The following is a 17,326-nucleotide window of genomic DNA, read 5'->3' on the forward strand; positions in this document are numbered from 1 at the left end:
CATCCAGACCAAAACATACCAAATTTTAGTGCGCTTTCACAATTAATGCCTTCTGTTTTAACTTAGTTGGAAGCTTTTTGAACAGCACCTTGGATATGATTGGAGTTTTCCCATTTGTAAAGAATTATCTCTAAGACTGGGAGGGTATCACATACGTTCTTTTCATTTTTCCCGCTCTACTTCACATACACAAACTGACATCTCATGCTGCACACAGCAGAGGAAAGGAATTGTTCCCAGCATGTGTTGGGTACTTTTTTCCAGACATATCCAGTATTAGCAGAGCTAACACTCTGGGAGGGATTTAGCTGACTGATTGAGATTGTTTACAATGCAGGAGATCACATGAGAACACATCACCTTGGGCGTTTCTTATGGTCACTGGAGAAATAACTGAGTAGGCAGTGGAATACACTGAGCAACTCTTCTCAACATGAAGCATGCGCCTATACAGGTGTCCGCTCAGGGACGTGATTTAGCAGAGGGTTGTTAGAGTTAGGGTAGTATGGTTAGGTTGTGGTTGGACTTGATATCTTGATGATCTTTTCCAACCTGAGCAATTCTATGATTCTACATACAGCTGGAAGATTGTACCCCAAAGTCCACGGGCTGTGGTGACAGCACAAAGAACTAACCCAGAAGTCGACATATGGTTTAAATGAGACAAGCCCCATTAACTGTTCTTGCTCTATGAAACTTTCTGACTCACTAAAACTAAGCTTGGCTTTTCAAAATCCAAACACGGTATTTAGACATTTTCTTCTACATTAATGAAGTCAGTGCAGTCAGTGGAGCTCACTCTCAGCAGCATTACCTGGTAAGCATGGTCCGTGTGTACGAGGTAGAGGTTGGTAGGAGCTGAGCGGCTCAGAGGTGTCATCAATTTAGTCTCAGTTTTGGCACAGGAAGTTTCAGGACGGATTGCGTCTTGGGTGGGAAAGGAAGGAGGAGATGCTAAAGATGGAGAGACTGGTGAAAGGCTGCTTAAGCCATCAGCTACTGAGTCCGTGTTGAGCCTGATTTCTGTATAGTAAAAATCCTCCTCTCCGTCACTGTAGTCAGATTCTCCTACGCGTCTGCATCAAGAAAAAGGGACTGATTAAATGAAAGCAAGAACCTTATGCTGTATTTTAAGTTCTAGCTGCATAAGCAAATATATTCATACTATCAATTAGTTAATATTTCCAGTTTTTACTCTTCCTACTTTATCAGAAATCTGACTCTAGGGAGGAAAAGAAAATCATCCAGTCTGAAGGGAAAAGAAGCACAAATTTAAACTTTATTTCCTCTAATTTTTTGACCTTGGACTTGATGTTTAACTTCTATGCCTCAGCATAAATATCAAGAAGTACTTGCTTCCCATTGCTGACTATTGAAGTTAACAAGAATCTCAAAGCACTTTAACTTCATAAATGACAAAGCAGCCACAAAAGGGCATTTAAAGGTAACAAGCATGGGCAAGATAAACCCTGCTAACCTAACAGGAAATAATTTATTATCTTATCACTAGTTTCTTAAGTCAAATATAGTTTTGGACATGGTTCACTGTAACTTTCCTTGGCCTAACAGAATAAGCTGCTCGATAACAGTCTCACCATGCAACTCACTCCAACATGGGCACAGAAAGGACATTTAAGGGCTGGCTTGCCCGTGCTGGACTGTCTGGTCCTAGCCTTCAGTTGCAGACTTACCGAAGGAGGAGATGCAAGAGGCTTGCATGCCCCTGCACCCCCTGTCCCCACCTTCTGTGTGCTAGACAACAAATGCTGGGCATAAAGCAGCCCAGTCACAAGCAATTACTCCTGACAGTCTACACATTATCAGGAAATCCCAAACAAACCACTATTTTAGCACATTCCCAATACTCATGTTGTTAAAATTCAACCTCACAGCTCATACAGGATTTTTTTTCTCCTGAATCTTCCATATAGGAAGCTCTGCTGTTACTTCTCCCTGCCCCATGCCATGCAGAAGATGTCCCAGCAGTACACAGGACGAAGAAAAAAGAATATAACTGCATTTTGAAAGAGATTTTTTCTGACAGCTTCAGTCTTCAGACCCAACACCAATTACTACCACTGTTGCACAACCCCCCCCAGAACTCCATGCCAGTCTACAACTCGCAGTCACTTTTAATTTATAAGCACTGGGTAACACAGACTTACACAACAGATATATCCACACAACCCTCAGGTGAGGACCACAAAGAAGGGAAATAAGAAAAAAGATTCAATTACATATGCATGTAAGCTGACACCTGGACACCTTTTCCCCTTCCATTGCCCTGATGTCCAGACTGTCTCCCATACTGCCTGCTCACTAACACTGTGAGGTAGCACTGGGTCTCCCTGTAATTAATATATTAAACAGCTTGGTCACTCAGTGAGTTGCACAGAAGATTCTAGTTGAAAACTAAAGCTCTCAAAAAACCTCATGTCATACAAGCTGCATTAGCTTTTGCTTCTAGTCCAAATAAACACACATGGAATTAGCAGCTTGGTTTCATTTTCAGTTTTCTTAATTGCTTTGACTCAGAACGCAATTCAATGTGAAACAAAACTGGAAAGTACTCATGCAGCACCATGAAACCTGCCATCTTTCACCCAGCTGCAGACTGGACATGACAAGCAGAGAGCAGGCATGAAGTGGAAGCAATTCTCCATCAAATGTTTCTGAGCCGTGCTACTGTTGGGGAAGCACAGTGTGATCTACAGCTGCTTGTGACCTTCTAGCAAAGTTCACTAAAGCTTGGAAAAGAAAGTGCCTTGCTTTTGGAAGAAGTTCCTATTCACCTCTACAGACTGCTCCTCAACTACTCCAGAAACCTTTGGATCTTAGGAAAGATGGGGATAATTCAGTCATCTCCCAGGCAAAGCACAGCAAATCCCTTTGATTTCTGGAGGCAGCGGTCTCTTACCCAAGGTGGATGGTCCGTATGTGTTTCTGAATCCCTGCAGCTGTGCTCAGTACCTTCCCACAGTTTTTCCACAGGCATTTGAACATCACCTTCATTGAGTTCTGAAACAAGATGTATTCTTAGTCACAAGGAGGACAGAAGAAGGAAAAAACAACCCAAAACAAACATGGACTTATAAAACAGTCTTATCTGTATGCTGAATCAATCACTGAACGCCTACAGCCTCTAACTCTCAATTTCTAATACTGCCATTGTCTCAGCTAACAGCACAATCCCACTGGACTCTACAAAGTGCAGAGAAAGGAGCAGCCTGTGCCCAAGCTTTACCTCTCCCTGCTCTCTGGCACGACTTGTTGTTAATTTGCACATTCCAGTTTCAAGTCCCTCAAATGAACCCATTTTATACATTTCTAATTTAAAATGTTAATGCCTAAATAATTTGGGCTTCCCCAAAATCATTTTCTCCAATATTACAGAATGCATTATTTAAAAAGTTATATGTAGGATTAAATAATTATGTCCAGATAACATTCAATTAAAAAAACAAGCATATCCTTAGAGACGAGCACATGCTTCCTTTGTGTCTTGAACAGAAATCAGCCTCGTGATTGATTCACTTTGGATCATCTGGAAATGCACTTGAGTACATGATAAATTTCAGCATTTGCTATAAAGATAACAGAATAGGACTTCAAAAAAATCTCAGCTGATGGCCTGTCAAAGCAAAAGCTGACTGCAGTAATCAGCTTAAGAAACAACAAATCGCCACCAGCCACAGTGACAACATGAAGACTACACTTACCATGTACCTCATAGGAGCTCCCCTATGGCATCCCCAACATCAGGTGCATCTTTATGAACACAGAGTGGTTCAATACCTCTCTCTGATTAGATGGTAAAAACAATCTATCTACTGCATTTTTAGCTTTACTGTCCATGCTGGGAATATGCAAATTTTAGTATAACCAAGTGAAATATAGCAGAGCAGAAATACAGAACATAAACCGTGCTTCCATTTCTGACTAGTCAAACTGCTTCACCAGATTTTTAACTTTTATTTAAGAAAATAATGGATAGAAGTTGTGGCGGGGAATTATGGGAACTACTACTTAATGGGAACTATTAAGCAAGTAAAGGCTTTAAATAAAAAGAAGGAAAATTCAGGTTAGATGTTAGGAGGAAATTCTTTACTCAGAAGGTGGTGAGGCACTGGCACAGCTGCCCAGAGCTGTGGATGCTCCATTGCTGGAGCTGTGTGAGGTCAAGTTGGATGGGACCCTGGGCAGCCTGAGTTGGTGGGTGGCAGCCCTGCCCATGGCACAGGATTGGGACTGGATGGTCCCTTCCAACCTAAGCCATTCTATGATTTCATGATTCTTAATGGAATGTGGTTGCTATTGTGATATTTTGAAACACGCAATGGAAGAAACTTTAATGAGTCAAAGTAAGGTTACCAATCACTATTTCCACACTTATTCCTTTTGATTTTGAAGCCCTAAATAAGAATTAACCCGAACACTTTCATTTCAGTTTCTAAACGCGTGAAGATGTACTCAGATAAAGTACCATGCTGGGGCCAGAATAAAAAAAAAAGTGCAGGAAATGCAGTTAAACTGTAACAAAGTTTGGCAGGTAATGTTATTATTTATCAAAGTTAAACATTTGCCATACAGAGCAAAGTCCATGAGAACAGGAAGAGGCAGTGGAATGTATCTGTGGTGAGTACATAAATAGAAATACTCACAGGCAACTTACATAACAATAAAGATGGCAGCTGTAAAACCATCTGTCTAATCATGGCCGAACAATAGCAGTGATGATAATAAGCATCACTTCAATTGAAAAGTAAAAGGCAAAGCAGCGCACTTCTGCATTCCTACTCCTCCTGTCTCACACAATCCAAAACTGTCTGCTTTAGTTTAACAACCAGCTCTAACTACTGATTTATTTTAATAAATGTGTCCTCCAAAATATTTTCTTTCCCTTTCAGAAGAAAGCAAAAACATTTAACTACCCCTGTCCCACAGACAAGGGCAGAACAGCGTTGGTCAGCAAATAAGCAACTTCTGGAGCAACAAGATAAATCTGAACAGGTTAAACAATCATTAGAACTTCTTCCTGTTGGTGGTGAAGCAATTAACTGCCCCACACTGAGTCAGAATCAGTGTCACTATGGAAGAATAAATTCTCTCTTTTTCTTCTCCTTACATAAAGTCCTTTCTCATCTTGCTATGTAAAACCTGTCCTGTTGTGTTGGGAGGGAAGAGAACCTGGACCAGTGCCATCTCTTTGTTTTCGTTTTCTCTCGGAGAGCAGCCTGCTTGCTAGCATAAAAGTGCCTTTTTGGTTTTAGTTTTGGACTTTTTTTTCCCTCTTTTTTACACAGTATTTTATTTAGTATGCTTTTGCAGACTCCTACCAAGGATGAATTTGGCCACTGCTAACGCTGTATCAAAAGCCATTAGGTTTGATCTCTCTCTCCTTTTTTCACCCCATATGTTTGTGCAGTGAAAGCATCACAGTATTAAGGTATTTGACGCACTGTCAGACAAACAGCACTTTCATGGAACAAGCAGTATCAAGGCCACGTGCAGCCTTTCTGATGACACGTAAAGGCTACCTGTTGTATCCTTCACGCAAAGAATCTGCCAAAGTGGGGAAGAATCCCTTGATTGGACAGAGGCACTCACTGTTTTCTGAGCAGGAGGATCAGCAGAACCTCACCATCTGCCAGCAAATATGTGGTGCTGATGGCACGTGCAGTAGGTGACTAGGCTGAGCTAGGCACAGTGACTAGGCTCAGTACCTATGTTAACTGAATGCCAAGGAGGGAATGCATGCAAACAGAGCTCTCTCTAGGTGACGTGTTCCTTTCTCACAGCACAGTAAGTCTACTGACACCGTATTTGCCTATGGGCATTGAATTTAACAGGAGGCTAACCTTTCTTTTCCTAGGGATGGGTTCATCAAAGAGAAGGTTGCTTGTTTCAGCTTCATCAATACCATCATCTGGCTGGGAAGGTGTTCGAAAAGCTTTAAAGCTGTCAGCTGACAGAGGTGGAGATGGGGTGGATGGGTTGGACTGGTCACTGGGAGCATTCCAGCTCCAGTATCCACTGCTGCTGGTACTAGAAGGCACAAATCCTCCTTCTTTCCAAGATCCGTTTAGGGATTCTGTCAAGAACAACAAAAGCTGTCATTACAACAGTATCACCTTAGGGCTAAGGGGTTCTTTTATCTAATGCTTAAATACAATGTTGGCAATTAACTGCATAAAGAAATAAAGAAAAGTGAAAGCGTTGGATGCAGGGAGGACAATTACATCTATCCCACAGCACGCAGATTACATTTGTCAACAGCCATATTCCACACTTGATTTTGTAGTTTAGAAAAAATAAGTATTTTTTTTTAAAAAACAAATTCTGGGCAAATAACCTGCTTTAGAGCATAAACGGCAATAAGCACTCAGATACTGCATGCACAATCAAGGAAAAACATTCAAATACATTCCCAACTTTAACCACGAACACACGACTGCAGTGGGACGTGAGGGCAAGCTCCAAACCACTGCACCACAAAGAGGAGAGAGACCCCAGGAGGAGGACACACGTTGTGAGCCCCAGGACACCAACTGCATCTGTGAAAACAGAATCATCATCCAAGTACTGAAACACCACAGGAGACCATCATTGCACTCTCACTGCCTTCTTATAATCTGCCAGTTTGCACACCTCCATCTATTTTGACTCCAATGTAATGGAGGTGGCACGCATCCTCAGAAGGATATGCCTTTTTTAATACAGGTGTGGGGTTTCAGACGTGGCTTTTGTGGCCCTGGATTGCTTTTCCACCTACCCACTGCAGGAACCCCTCCCTCACTGCAGCAGCTACCCTGGCACTAGGTTGAAAGAGACCCGCAGCCCACAGGTCCAAGCCCACTGCATGACTTGGCAGGTGGGAGTAAAGCACTGCCTTTGCAGTCTGAGGCATGATTTGAGCTGTATTTCACGTGCTGAGGTCCTCAGGAGCTAAATGCAGGCACGTCACTCCTCTCAGCCCCTAAAGGGCCTCTGGCAGGAGAGAAACGCTGGGGTCACCAGCGAATGTGTGGACTGAGCACATCTAGCAGTGCAATGCCAGACACCATAGGAAGGTGTCAGGGACAAAGAGGGCTTGGGCACGTGTGCATGGATGGTTTGGTGAGCTTTCCCCAGACACCAGGAGTTTACTCAGTGGCACCACAGGCGTCTGAGCATTGTGCAACACCCAACTTCAGAGCTGGCAACGATGTAAAATTTTAGCTGTTGAAGAAACATTATTCATTCTAAGTGCAAGAGTGAGTCTTTTCAAGTCTCTGCCTGCATTTAAGAGTTCTGCAGAAGTCACTCCTTCATTCCTTTCCAATTTCTTACAGTTAAATTTAACTAATGACATCAGCAAGAAAAAATAACGTCTGCCAACTGCCACCAAAGCCTTACCCCAATCTCACTTAAACAAATGACTTTGTTATTGCCTGGTTCAGTTGGTTTTGGATGAAACCTTTAATCATTAACATCAGCTGCTCATAAAGCTGAATTTGGTGCTTCATCACGTAAGCTCACATGTAAGAATACCTCCTTGCACAGTCAGTAGCCAAATCTCTGCACTTACTGACAGAGGCCACTGAGCACAAACCCCACTTTTCCTGAAAAAATAAATCCTGTTTGCAAAAGGACATATACATTTCTTGTAGCTAATAAGTTATCATATGAAAATGCAATGTTTTGACTCACAGCTACAGACTTCTGAGTTTTCACATGACTGTAATCGAGGTAGGCTTTGCTTCTTGTAAGGATCTGTACTTGAGCTGCTGGCCAAAGCCAAGAAATACATCTGGTATCAACTTGTGAACTTTGCATAGTTTAAAATTTCCATTTATTCAAATAAACAAAGGAAACAGCACTCTTTCAACTACTACTTTCTGACACATTTACAGTGGTACTTTGTATTCTCAGGGTTTCTAGCTCCTCCTCACCTTACTGAGAAAGAGATTTACATCAAGAGAACGTCTTAAAATGTGAATGAGGCTGACAACAGGAAAAAAGAAAACAAACACTGATTCTCATTAATACTAACAAATCTGCCAATGTAAAGGAGATCAATATATAAATAAATGCAACTTACTCTTACTTTGGTGCTCTTTTCACATTGCTGGAGTTGCGTGAAAGAGAACCAGACCAAGCATTACTCAGCTGCAGAGAAACAAGGGCCAAACTCTGATCCAATTTATGTGGGCAATCACCCCCAGTAATTCCAGCAAAGATTGGACTTTCACATTAATGCCAATATCATTATTTTGTTTTACTTCCAGGCAAAATTCTAAAGAATTTATTTTAAAAGAAATGTTCCTGTAATTACATTGCTGCTTACTGCCTCTTCTATGAGGGGAAAAGATGTACAAGGAATTGTAATTGTACATTACTAAGTTTGTACCTCATACTGCTAAGAGTAGAGCCCAGCCTTGCCATACCAAGTGAGTTTTAAATTATCCAATCTTTGCATTTTTATTGAAATCTTTAGTAAGCTTCCACTTGGGAAATATTAAGATATTCAGGGAGACTGTGCTCAACAATAGCTTCAAAATCTTGTCTGACTACTGAAAATATCTGTATCGCTTTTTCAGGCTTGTCTTCCCAGATTTTAGGCAAGACGCAAACAGTCTATGTGAAGGAATATCAAAGAACACTCTGCCTGCATCAAGAAGTATCAAATGCATCTACCAGCTACCATTTAGTTCTTAGCAATTCAAAGAGGCTTCTTTGGGAGATCTTCCCAACCAAGCCATGCCAACTAACGTGCACTTTGGGAGCTGCCACCTTCTCGGCCTGCCGGAGGTGACCGACACCGCCCTGCCCCACAAGCAGGCACCAGACCATGACAGGGTTGCTAACGGGACCCCAGTGCGCCCCAGCTGCTCTGACCCCACAGGGCTGCCACCACCAGAGCCTTCTCAGGGCTCATCACAGCAGTGCTAACAATAAACAATGCTGGTTTTAAACACCTGGAAGGTGCATGCCACACAGACAGATGGCAACCATGGCTTCTCACAGCTACACTTCCAGCTACTGAGCCAAATAGACAAAGCTTACATTTTCTGCAAAGAAATGGGGGAAAAAAAAAAACAACCCATAATGCTCATATAAAATCCTTTAAAACTGGGGCATTCCTCAAAGATTACACTTAATCACAGAATCTTAAAATCATGGAATGGTTGGAGTTGGAAGAGACCCTTAAGATCACCTAGTTCCAACCCCCTGCTATAGGCAGGGACACCTCCCTCCAGACCAGGTTGCTTACAGCCCCATCAGCCTGGCCTTGAATGCTTCCAGGCTGGGGGCACCCACAACATCACTAGGCAACCTGCTCCAGCATCTCACCACACTCACAGTAAAGAATGCCCTCTGAATATCTAGTCTAAACCTCCCCTCTTCCAGTTGAAGACATTTCCCCTTGTCCTGTCACTACCTGTCCTTACAAAGTCTGCTATGTGTAATGCCATTCAGAGGGTCATCCCCGGTAACTGTGAGACCTGCAAAGAGTACATTCCTATTAACTGCAATCTGTAAGTATTCCTCTTAGCACTCATTTACTGCAGGAGTACAATCAGCATCTATTTTAAAAGCTGCAAGTGAATAAGAAAAGCCAGCGTCATACAATGCTGATACATCCTAATCAGGGGTCCTCATTTAAGATTAGTCCTTAAAATATATCAGTTTTAACCACCTCTTGTAACTCCAGCCAAGCTTCCATAGATTAATCACAATTCCTTAGCCTTTCTATTATGATCACGTACTTCTTGTGTGCTTTTATCTGGGTGTCTCGTGTCACACCATGAATTAAGTAGCCTTGTAAAGGGTTATGGGTCTGACAGCAGGCCCCAGAGCTGCAGAGAGCACAGATAAATGGGGCAGGAACTGCAGACCCCAGCCTTAGGCAGAGCCCTGCCGTTGCAGACCGGTGCCACACAGCTGTCAGCCAAGGGCTGCAGCCCACAGACTCTTCAGCTCATCACAGAGCTGAGGAACAGCCCATCTCAGTGCCGTATGGGCAGGAGCAACTACTGGTATGAGCAACTGCAAACACACTGCTGACAAAGGCAGGGCCTCAGTGAGGACAGAAGGCTCCGTGGCGCCGGTTCCCCTCCTCTCCTCCTGGGTCACAGGGCACCTCCCACCCCATGGAGCAGCTCACTGGGAAAGAAACACTTCCTTCTTCTTTCTGCCCATCCCGTACCCATGGCCTCTTGGGTGCTATCCCAGCATTACTACCTTCCAGCCTCTCGTGCCTTCTCTTCCACTGCGCTGCAACTCCTGCCAACCAGCTCCTAATGCTGCTAGCAGACCGTTGTGCCGGCAAGCAGAGCCGCTCTTCTCCTTTCGGCTCCCTGTCCCCCTGCACCAGCTGTCCTCCATTCCCAGGTGTGGGTTTTTCAGCACAACAAGGCTTACCGTTGGGCCGGATGGGAGGGCTGCGAACCAAAGGGCTGGTGGATAAACTGGTCAGTACCATGGCTGCTGTCACTTTATCCATGTCCAATTCTTCCGGAGATTTTCTAGAAGACAGCAAAGGGGAGGCAGGAGGCACATCAGCAACTATTTCAATTGTTAGCGTTCTGGCCATTGAACAGCAAACTAAACCCTAGGACAGCAAAGCACAGCGACCAAAGCAAGCAAGATATTGCAAGATTTCCTCCTCCATCAACCTGAACACATTAAGCAGCTACTTTATGCAAACCAGCTCACTGTTAATGGAAAAAGCAGTGGAAAAGAGAATACGTCTTTAGAAAAAGTTGTCAGGATTACTGTGATCCTCCATTAGTTTGACTCTGCTCCCTTTTCTCAGAACTGCAGCTATTCACATGCTAAAAGCATGCACTGCTCTCTGCAGGAACCAGAATGGAAGGATGATGTTTTTTCTTTGTTGCTCCATCCTAATGCTTTTAACCCTCCAATACTCTCTCTAATCCTAAATTTTTCCTAATCAGACTATTAATTATTTCAAACCCACACACACAACCCATGCCCTCTCCATCTGCACTGGCCTTTGGTTTTACAGCATCTATTCAAACCCCACCAGCCATGAGCTAACAGTGACTGCAGAAGTGATGCTGCCAAGTGTGGTCCTCGCCTGGCCAGCACCTGAAATAATTCAGCTTATTACATCGGCAGAAAACTGATGCAGACACTCCATGTCAACACTCCAAACGAAACTGCCAAACCAGCAGGTTCAGAGGACTTTGGCTTCCCACTGCCTTAGGACAGGGGAACCCAGGCAGCTTGGTCACCCAGAGGTGCAGGACGTGGGCTGCAGTCCCCTTTCAGGGACCCCATCCATTGTTTCCAGTTGTTCCCAGCTGGGGTACACTGGGATGGCACACAGAGCTGTCTGACACTTCAGATGCTGACTTTATCCACTAATCTGCGTGCAGCAATCTCAAATCAAGCAAAAAGCTCGTTTGCAGGAAATTATGCTATGGTCCAAACCTCTGATATTCCAGTGAGTAAATCTCAACCTGCTCCACAGAACAGTGCCCAGCTGCTTTCTGGATGATGCATGGAGCCCTGTGGATGAACCCTCCCATGCTAGAGAACATGGCTCTTCATGACTGTCTTTTGTGACACATCAGTGTCTGGAACTGGATGCTGATGATTGATCCTGCTCCATTCTTGTTACAGCCACAGAAATCCCCACTTTCATTCAGCCAATGTTTTTGCAAAGACCACAGCAGCCATCAAATATGAGAAAAGGTTTTAGATGCCTTCTGTGACCAACCAGCACCTGAACCCATCACCCTTCAGTTCCTCTTGCCTGCACTGTCACTTGGAATGCTGAATTCCTCTGCACCCAACAGACTTTTCTTCAGAGATGACATGGAGATACTGCACACTCTGGAGCCCAGTCCTGACAGGTAACCTTTCTATTACCTAATGTTCCAGTATGAAATCCTCTCTGTGAGAAGCACTTAGCTGCTCTGAAGCAGCACCTCACTGACTGCCCCCTGCATTTATCCTGCTGTGGCTGAACCAGCAATATTTGCACTTCTGCAATAGATGAGGAAGAAACTACCACAGGTTCTTGACATGCTGGGAAAGCCAGCCCCTAGTGACACTGATTTCCAACAAGACTGCTCTGAGTTAATCCTGTGGCAACAGGATTAACGAGCTCCTCTCCGGGCCTCTGCAGAATTGCAAAATCATGCAACAGCACTTGTTGCAAGTGTTTGCCATGCTGGTGTCAGTATTTTGGAGTCTACAGACCCAGAGCTAATCCCAAACACAAAGTTACTCCACATATTCTATACATTTAACTTTTTCTGGTTCTTCTGTGTTGATGCATTTTTCTTCTCTCGGTGACTCACACTGTCGCTCTCAAAATCCACCCTTTGCTCCAGCCTGGTGTCAGTGATGCCCCAAATTGTAACCAAGTGCACAAGATGAACATTTTCACATGTAAGCAAAGGCCAGGAATATCCACGAGACCTCCCTCCATTTCTGAATGGCCTTACAGTTACAGGAATGCTTTTCTCTCATCTCATGAATGTAACAACATTTCAATATGGAAAGCCCATGTAAAAACAACCTCACCACCTACAACCCACTATGAATTCCAGCCATTTTCACCTACTTCCTGCTCTTCAGACGCACTCAGCAGCCCAGCAATGATGCACTCTTACTTCCCAGCCACAAGAACTGCAGCAGCTACAAGTGGTGCCTGATGTGAATCTGCTCCCAAACACACTTCTACAGTTTGGCTAATAAATGTAAACACACATTTCATGCGTCATTCAGCCAGCACTGCTGGAGGAATAGCAGCAGCCTTCAAGACACAGGCAATGCATAGAACTGAAGACAGGAACCACTTAAGCCATCTGCATTCAGTCTGCATCACGCTGAGTTGAAATCTTGAGACTGCCCCACTCTTTTCCAGCTTTCTGTGCTGGAAAGCTGAACCTGCACACAGCTGTTCAACAGTATTTGTTCTCAGCTGGAAGGAGAACTGCTCCATTACAAACCAATTGTTCACAAGCCATTTATTCCACTATAGCTAATGTGAATTTCTGCAGACTGAAGTTATAATCTCTGGCATTGCTTAAACAACTATTAGGTACAATGAAATCTAAATCACAACCAGAAAAATAGTTCAGTCTATTGGAACTGCTCTCTCCCTCCCATAGTTGCTCTTCTAAATGTTCATACACAGACCCACCTTTAATTATTACTTCCACCACCTGATTATAAGCACATGACATCGAGGTGGTCACACCGAGCGCTGTATCAATACTGACAAATAAACAAGTTGTTAAAAAACCTTTTGCAGTGCAAAAATGCAATTCATCATATAACAAATTGTTGTAGTCAGTGAACTAGTAACAGCAGAAGTTCTGAAAGAAGGGAAAACCCTACATTACGTTCAAGTACAATCAAAAAAAATTAAGTTTCTTCATCATTAATGACAAAGGCAATATGCTAAGAAGGAAGCAGCAAAAGAAACAACGCACGTGGCTGCAGCTTCATGTATCTGAAACAGCTAGAGATCTACCACACTGTGCTGAAATTATTATTAATCCATGCAATAGCTTGTATTTACAATAATACTTGGCTACTTTTGAACAACTCAAACTTCTGACAGTACAGATAAATAAAGAAACTGCTTTTGCTAGCTGCGTTTCTGATGATTTTGTTGATTATGAAAATTAAAAATTAACCTGCTTTATAAAAAAGGGAGATTATTATCCAAAGAATGATTCACAGAAACAGTCAGAGGTCCTGAGCACTCAGTGGTAGAAGTTGTGACTTCTCAAAATGAAGCAAAACCGAAATATTTTCAAAGATTGTATTAAATAACTACAGTACTACAGTGATACTTCTTAAAATATAAGGGAGAGTTACTATTTACACATCTGAAAAGAGAACTGCTGTTTGTTATCTGAAGCACAAACACAGTAATATGACACACTAATTAGAAGCTAGGGACTTCTGCTTAAGGTCATATTGGCCACACATACAATTAACCTTCTTCACACTAACTGTGCAATATTTGCAGACTATTTCCTATTTCTGTGTCTTTCTCTGCTGTTCTGCTTATACACAAGCAATTCTTTAGGATGCTAACAGCTGCTAGAAACTAATTATGATCCAAGTCTTTATTACACAAATACAGGAAATTTTCTTCTGAAAAATATACTTGAAATTCTCAAGGAAAAAAGAAAAAGGCATCAAAGGCCACCTCAAAGCTCTCCTCCCTCAGGCCGATCTGATAGACCTTGAGATTCAATTATTCAAAGCATCCTTGGAAGCCAGGCTGGTCTGTTAGGGGCTGAGCAGATTTTATTGAGTTATCAGTAGAGCAGATACTGATTTTCTATCTGGACCATAATGGTTTAAAGACAATAAAGTGCCTGCAAATCAGTTGTACCATATGGGAGGCATTTTTCGCAAAGTGATTTTCAGCATTTTGGAACAGAAAATCTGTTTAACAGGAGAACTGCAGGGAAAGCAATTGGTAACAGAGTGTTTCCTGAAGTCTTTCATGTTTCCTCACACCAGACAATGCAATCACTTTCCCCCTGGCTCTGCAAAAATAAAAAAAAATAAAAAAAAAAAGACTCCAAACTCAGATATTTTTCTAGCTATCCTTTCTAGCTATCCTTAACAGTGCTAAAACTTAACAGAAAACAAGCTATCAATTTCAACAACCATTTCAGAGATGCAGATAACCATGCAACCATGAGCACTCAATTCCACGAGCGGCTGATATACTCCTCCCTGTAGCAGGGGGAAAATATCTCTAATACAAGTCCTTTTTATCACTGCCTCCTAAGAGCCTCCTGTGAGTTCTTAAAGTTAGCTGAAGTTTGCAATGTGTTCAGATGGGAACAGGATTGAACTCTAGGTCTCCTCCTCTGATCTGCACCATGTGGGGGGCATCAGTGTGCTGGAGTAGGCAGTGGAACACTGTTGTAATTACAGAATTGTAGAATCATAGAAGTTGTTTGAGTTGGAAGAGGTCTTTAAAGGTCATCTGGTCCAGTTCTCCTGCAATGAACGGAGACACCTACAGGTCAATCACGTTGCTCAGAGCTCCATTCAGCCTGACCTTGAATGCCGCCAGGGACGGGGCATCCACCACCTCTCACACCACAGGGCAACCTGTTCCAGTGCCTCACCAACCTCACTGTAGAAAAGTTTTCCCTAATATCCAATCTGAACCTCCTCTCCTTTAGTTTGAAACTATTTTCCCTTGTCCTATCACAACAGACTCTGGCAAAGAGTCTGTCTCCCCTTTTTTCTTATATCCCCCCTTTAGATACTGAAAGGCAGCTCTCAGGTCTCCCCAGAGCCTTCTCTCCAGGTTGAATAGCCCCAGCTCTCTCAGTTTGTCCTCATAGAGGATGTGTTCCATCCTTTCGATCATTTTTGTGGCCATCCTCTGGTTGCATTCCAACAGGTCCACATCTCTCCTGTACTGAGGACTCCACACCTGGATGCAGTACTCCAGGTGAAGCCCCACCAGAGCAAAGTAGAGGGGTAGGATCACCTCCCTTGCCCTGTTGGCCACACTTCTTTTGATGCAGCCCAGGATACAGTTGGCTTTCTGGCCTGTGAGGCCAAATTGCTGGCTCATGTCCAGTTTCCCACCCACCAGTAGCCCCACGTCAGGGCTGCGCTCAATCCTTTTATTCCCCAGCTTGTATCGGTAGCGGGAGTTGCCATGACCAAGATGCAAGATCTTGCACTTGGTATCACTAAACTTCACTAAAGAGGTTCACCTGGACCCACTGCTTGCATCCGTCTAGGTCTCTCTGAATGGCATTCCATCCCTTGAGCATGTTGACGGTACCACATAACTTGGTGTCACCTACAAACTTGCCGAGGGTACACTCAATCCCCCTGTTGATATCACTGATGAACATATTAAAGAGCATCGGTCTCAGTACTGACCCGTGAAGGACATCACTCAACAAAGAATCCATCAAACAGTCCAACCAACAAATCCACATCTTTCCAACCTAGAGAGAAAGACAATGTGGGAGACCATGTGAAAGGCCTTACTGAAGTCCAGACAGATGGCATCAGTGGCTCTCCCGTTTTCCACTGACACAGTTATGCCATCATAAATAGCAACAAGGTTGGTCAGGCGTGACTTGCCCTTGGTGAAGCCACGCTGGCTCTCTCGTGTCACCTCCTTCTCTTCCATGTGCCTTAGCACAGCTTCCAGGAGGATCTGTTCCACGATCCCAGCACAGAAGTGGGGCTGACAGGTCAGCAGTTCCCCTTGTTGCCTCTGTCTCTAATTCTTACCCATAGGTTTTTGACTTGCTCATGGCCATCCTTTCAACAGCTCTTCACATTCTACTTTTTCCCGCTGTAGAGGGCAAAGCTTCCTCCCCTCCTGCTCCTTCCTTTCCTGTCCATTCTGAACAGCTTGTAGCCATCAAAAACCATACCCTAGTAATGGGAATCATCCCACCAGGTTACAGTTATGGCAATAATGGCATGGCTTTCTAGTAGCACAGTGGCTTCCAGCTCCTCCTGTTTGTTTCCCAAGCTGCGTACACTGGTGTAGACACATTTCAACTCCACATCCAGCTTTGTTGTCTTCATTCCTTTTGAGTATTTCCCTTGAGTTTCCTTGTAATTACTGACTGTTGGTAAGGTTGACAATTTTAACAATTTAATTCTATTTATGTAGAGTATTAAGAAAGCCAAATTTAACAACGGAAGATAAACTGTAGTTGGCACAATTTTATATATTGAAAATGTTGATCCAATGATAATTTTTACTTTTCAAGCAACCCTGATTTAACAGAAAAACTCATCTTGCCGAAGAGCCCTGAGGGCAACAACAGAAGCTGAAGTAGGAATATGATGCAGAAATTGGCCACTTCAAAACAGAGTAATCAAATAAACAGCAATCACTTCTTAGGCGATGAATGCAAAGCAAAAATTAAATTCAGAAAGGAATAATAGAATCCTGCAGAGAACTGTTTTCCCTTCCAGTCACCCACAATCCTTGAAGATTTTCTGGGAAGATTTTCTGTTCCATCACCCCTACGTTAAAAGGCCACTTTTGCTGGTGCAGTAAGTAAATCAGCCTCTACACATCACTCCTTAATAGCGCCCTGAAGCAACAGACCAGTTATTCCAGATATTATCCAATCTATTCATGTTCACCCCTTCTCTGCCTTTGCTTATTGCTGCTGTTCAAGCTTGTTCAAAGGCATATCCACTTTCATAAATGGGATCATTTCAATAGTACTGCTTACTGGACAGTAAATTTTGCACTTCTGAGTAATGATGCACTCTGTGGGAAGAGCTGCTGGACCACTGGCTACAGCACCCCTGAGGCTCTTGCTATGGGAATTTTGCC

At 43.3% G+C, this 17,326-nt stretch overlaps 1 protein-coding gene across 1 annotated transcript in view; it reads right to left on the minus strand.

Annotated features, from left to right (window-relative positions):
- The window catches only part of ZNF704 (zinc finger protein 704), a 94,256-nt gene that overhangs the window by 23,064 nt on the left and 53,866 nt on the right, over positions 1-17,326 (minus strand). Inside the window, exons 3-6 of the mRNA XM_085221334.1 lie at positions 10,405-10,508; positions 5,859-6,091; positions 2,918-3,018; positions 815-1,076 (exon numbers count right to left, since the gene is read on the minus strand). Of these exons, the coding sequence (XP_085077460.1) occupies positions 815-1,076; positions 2,918-3,018; positions 5,859-6,091; positions 10,405-10,508 (700 nt within the window). The remainder of the gene's footprint in view (positions 1-814; positions 1,077-2,917; positions 3,019-5,858; positions 6,092-10,404; positions 10,509-17,326) is intronic.

Source organism: Meleagris gallopavo, chromosome 3 (genome assembly GCF_905368555.1).
Source record: "Meleagris gallopavo chromosome 3, MGAL_WU_HG_1.1, whole genome shotgun sequence".
Taxonomy (NCBI): Eukaryota; Metazoa; Chordata; class Aves; order Galliformes; family Phasianidae; genus Meleagris; species Meleagris gallopavo.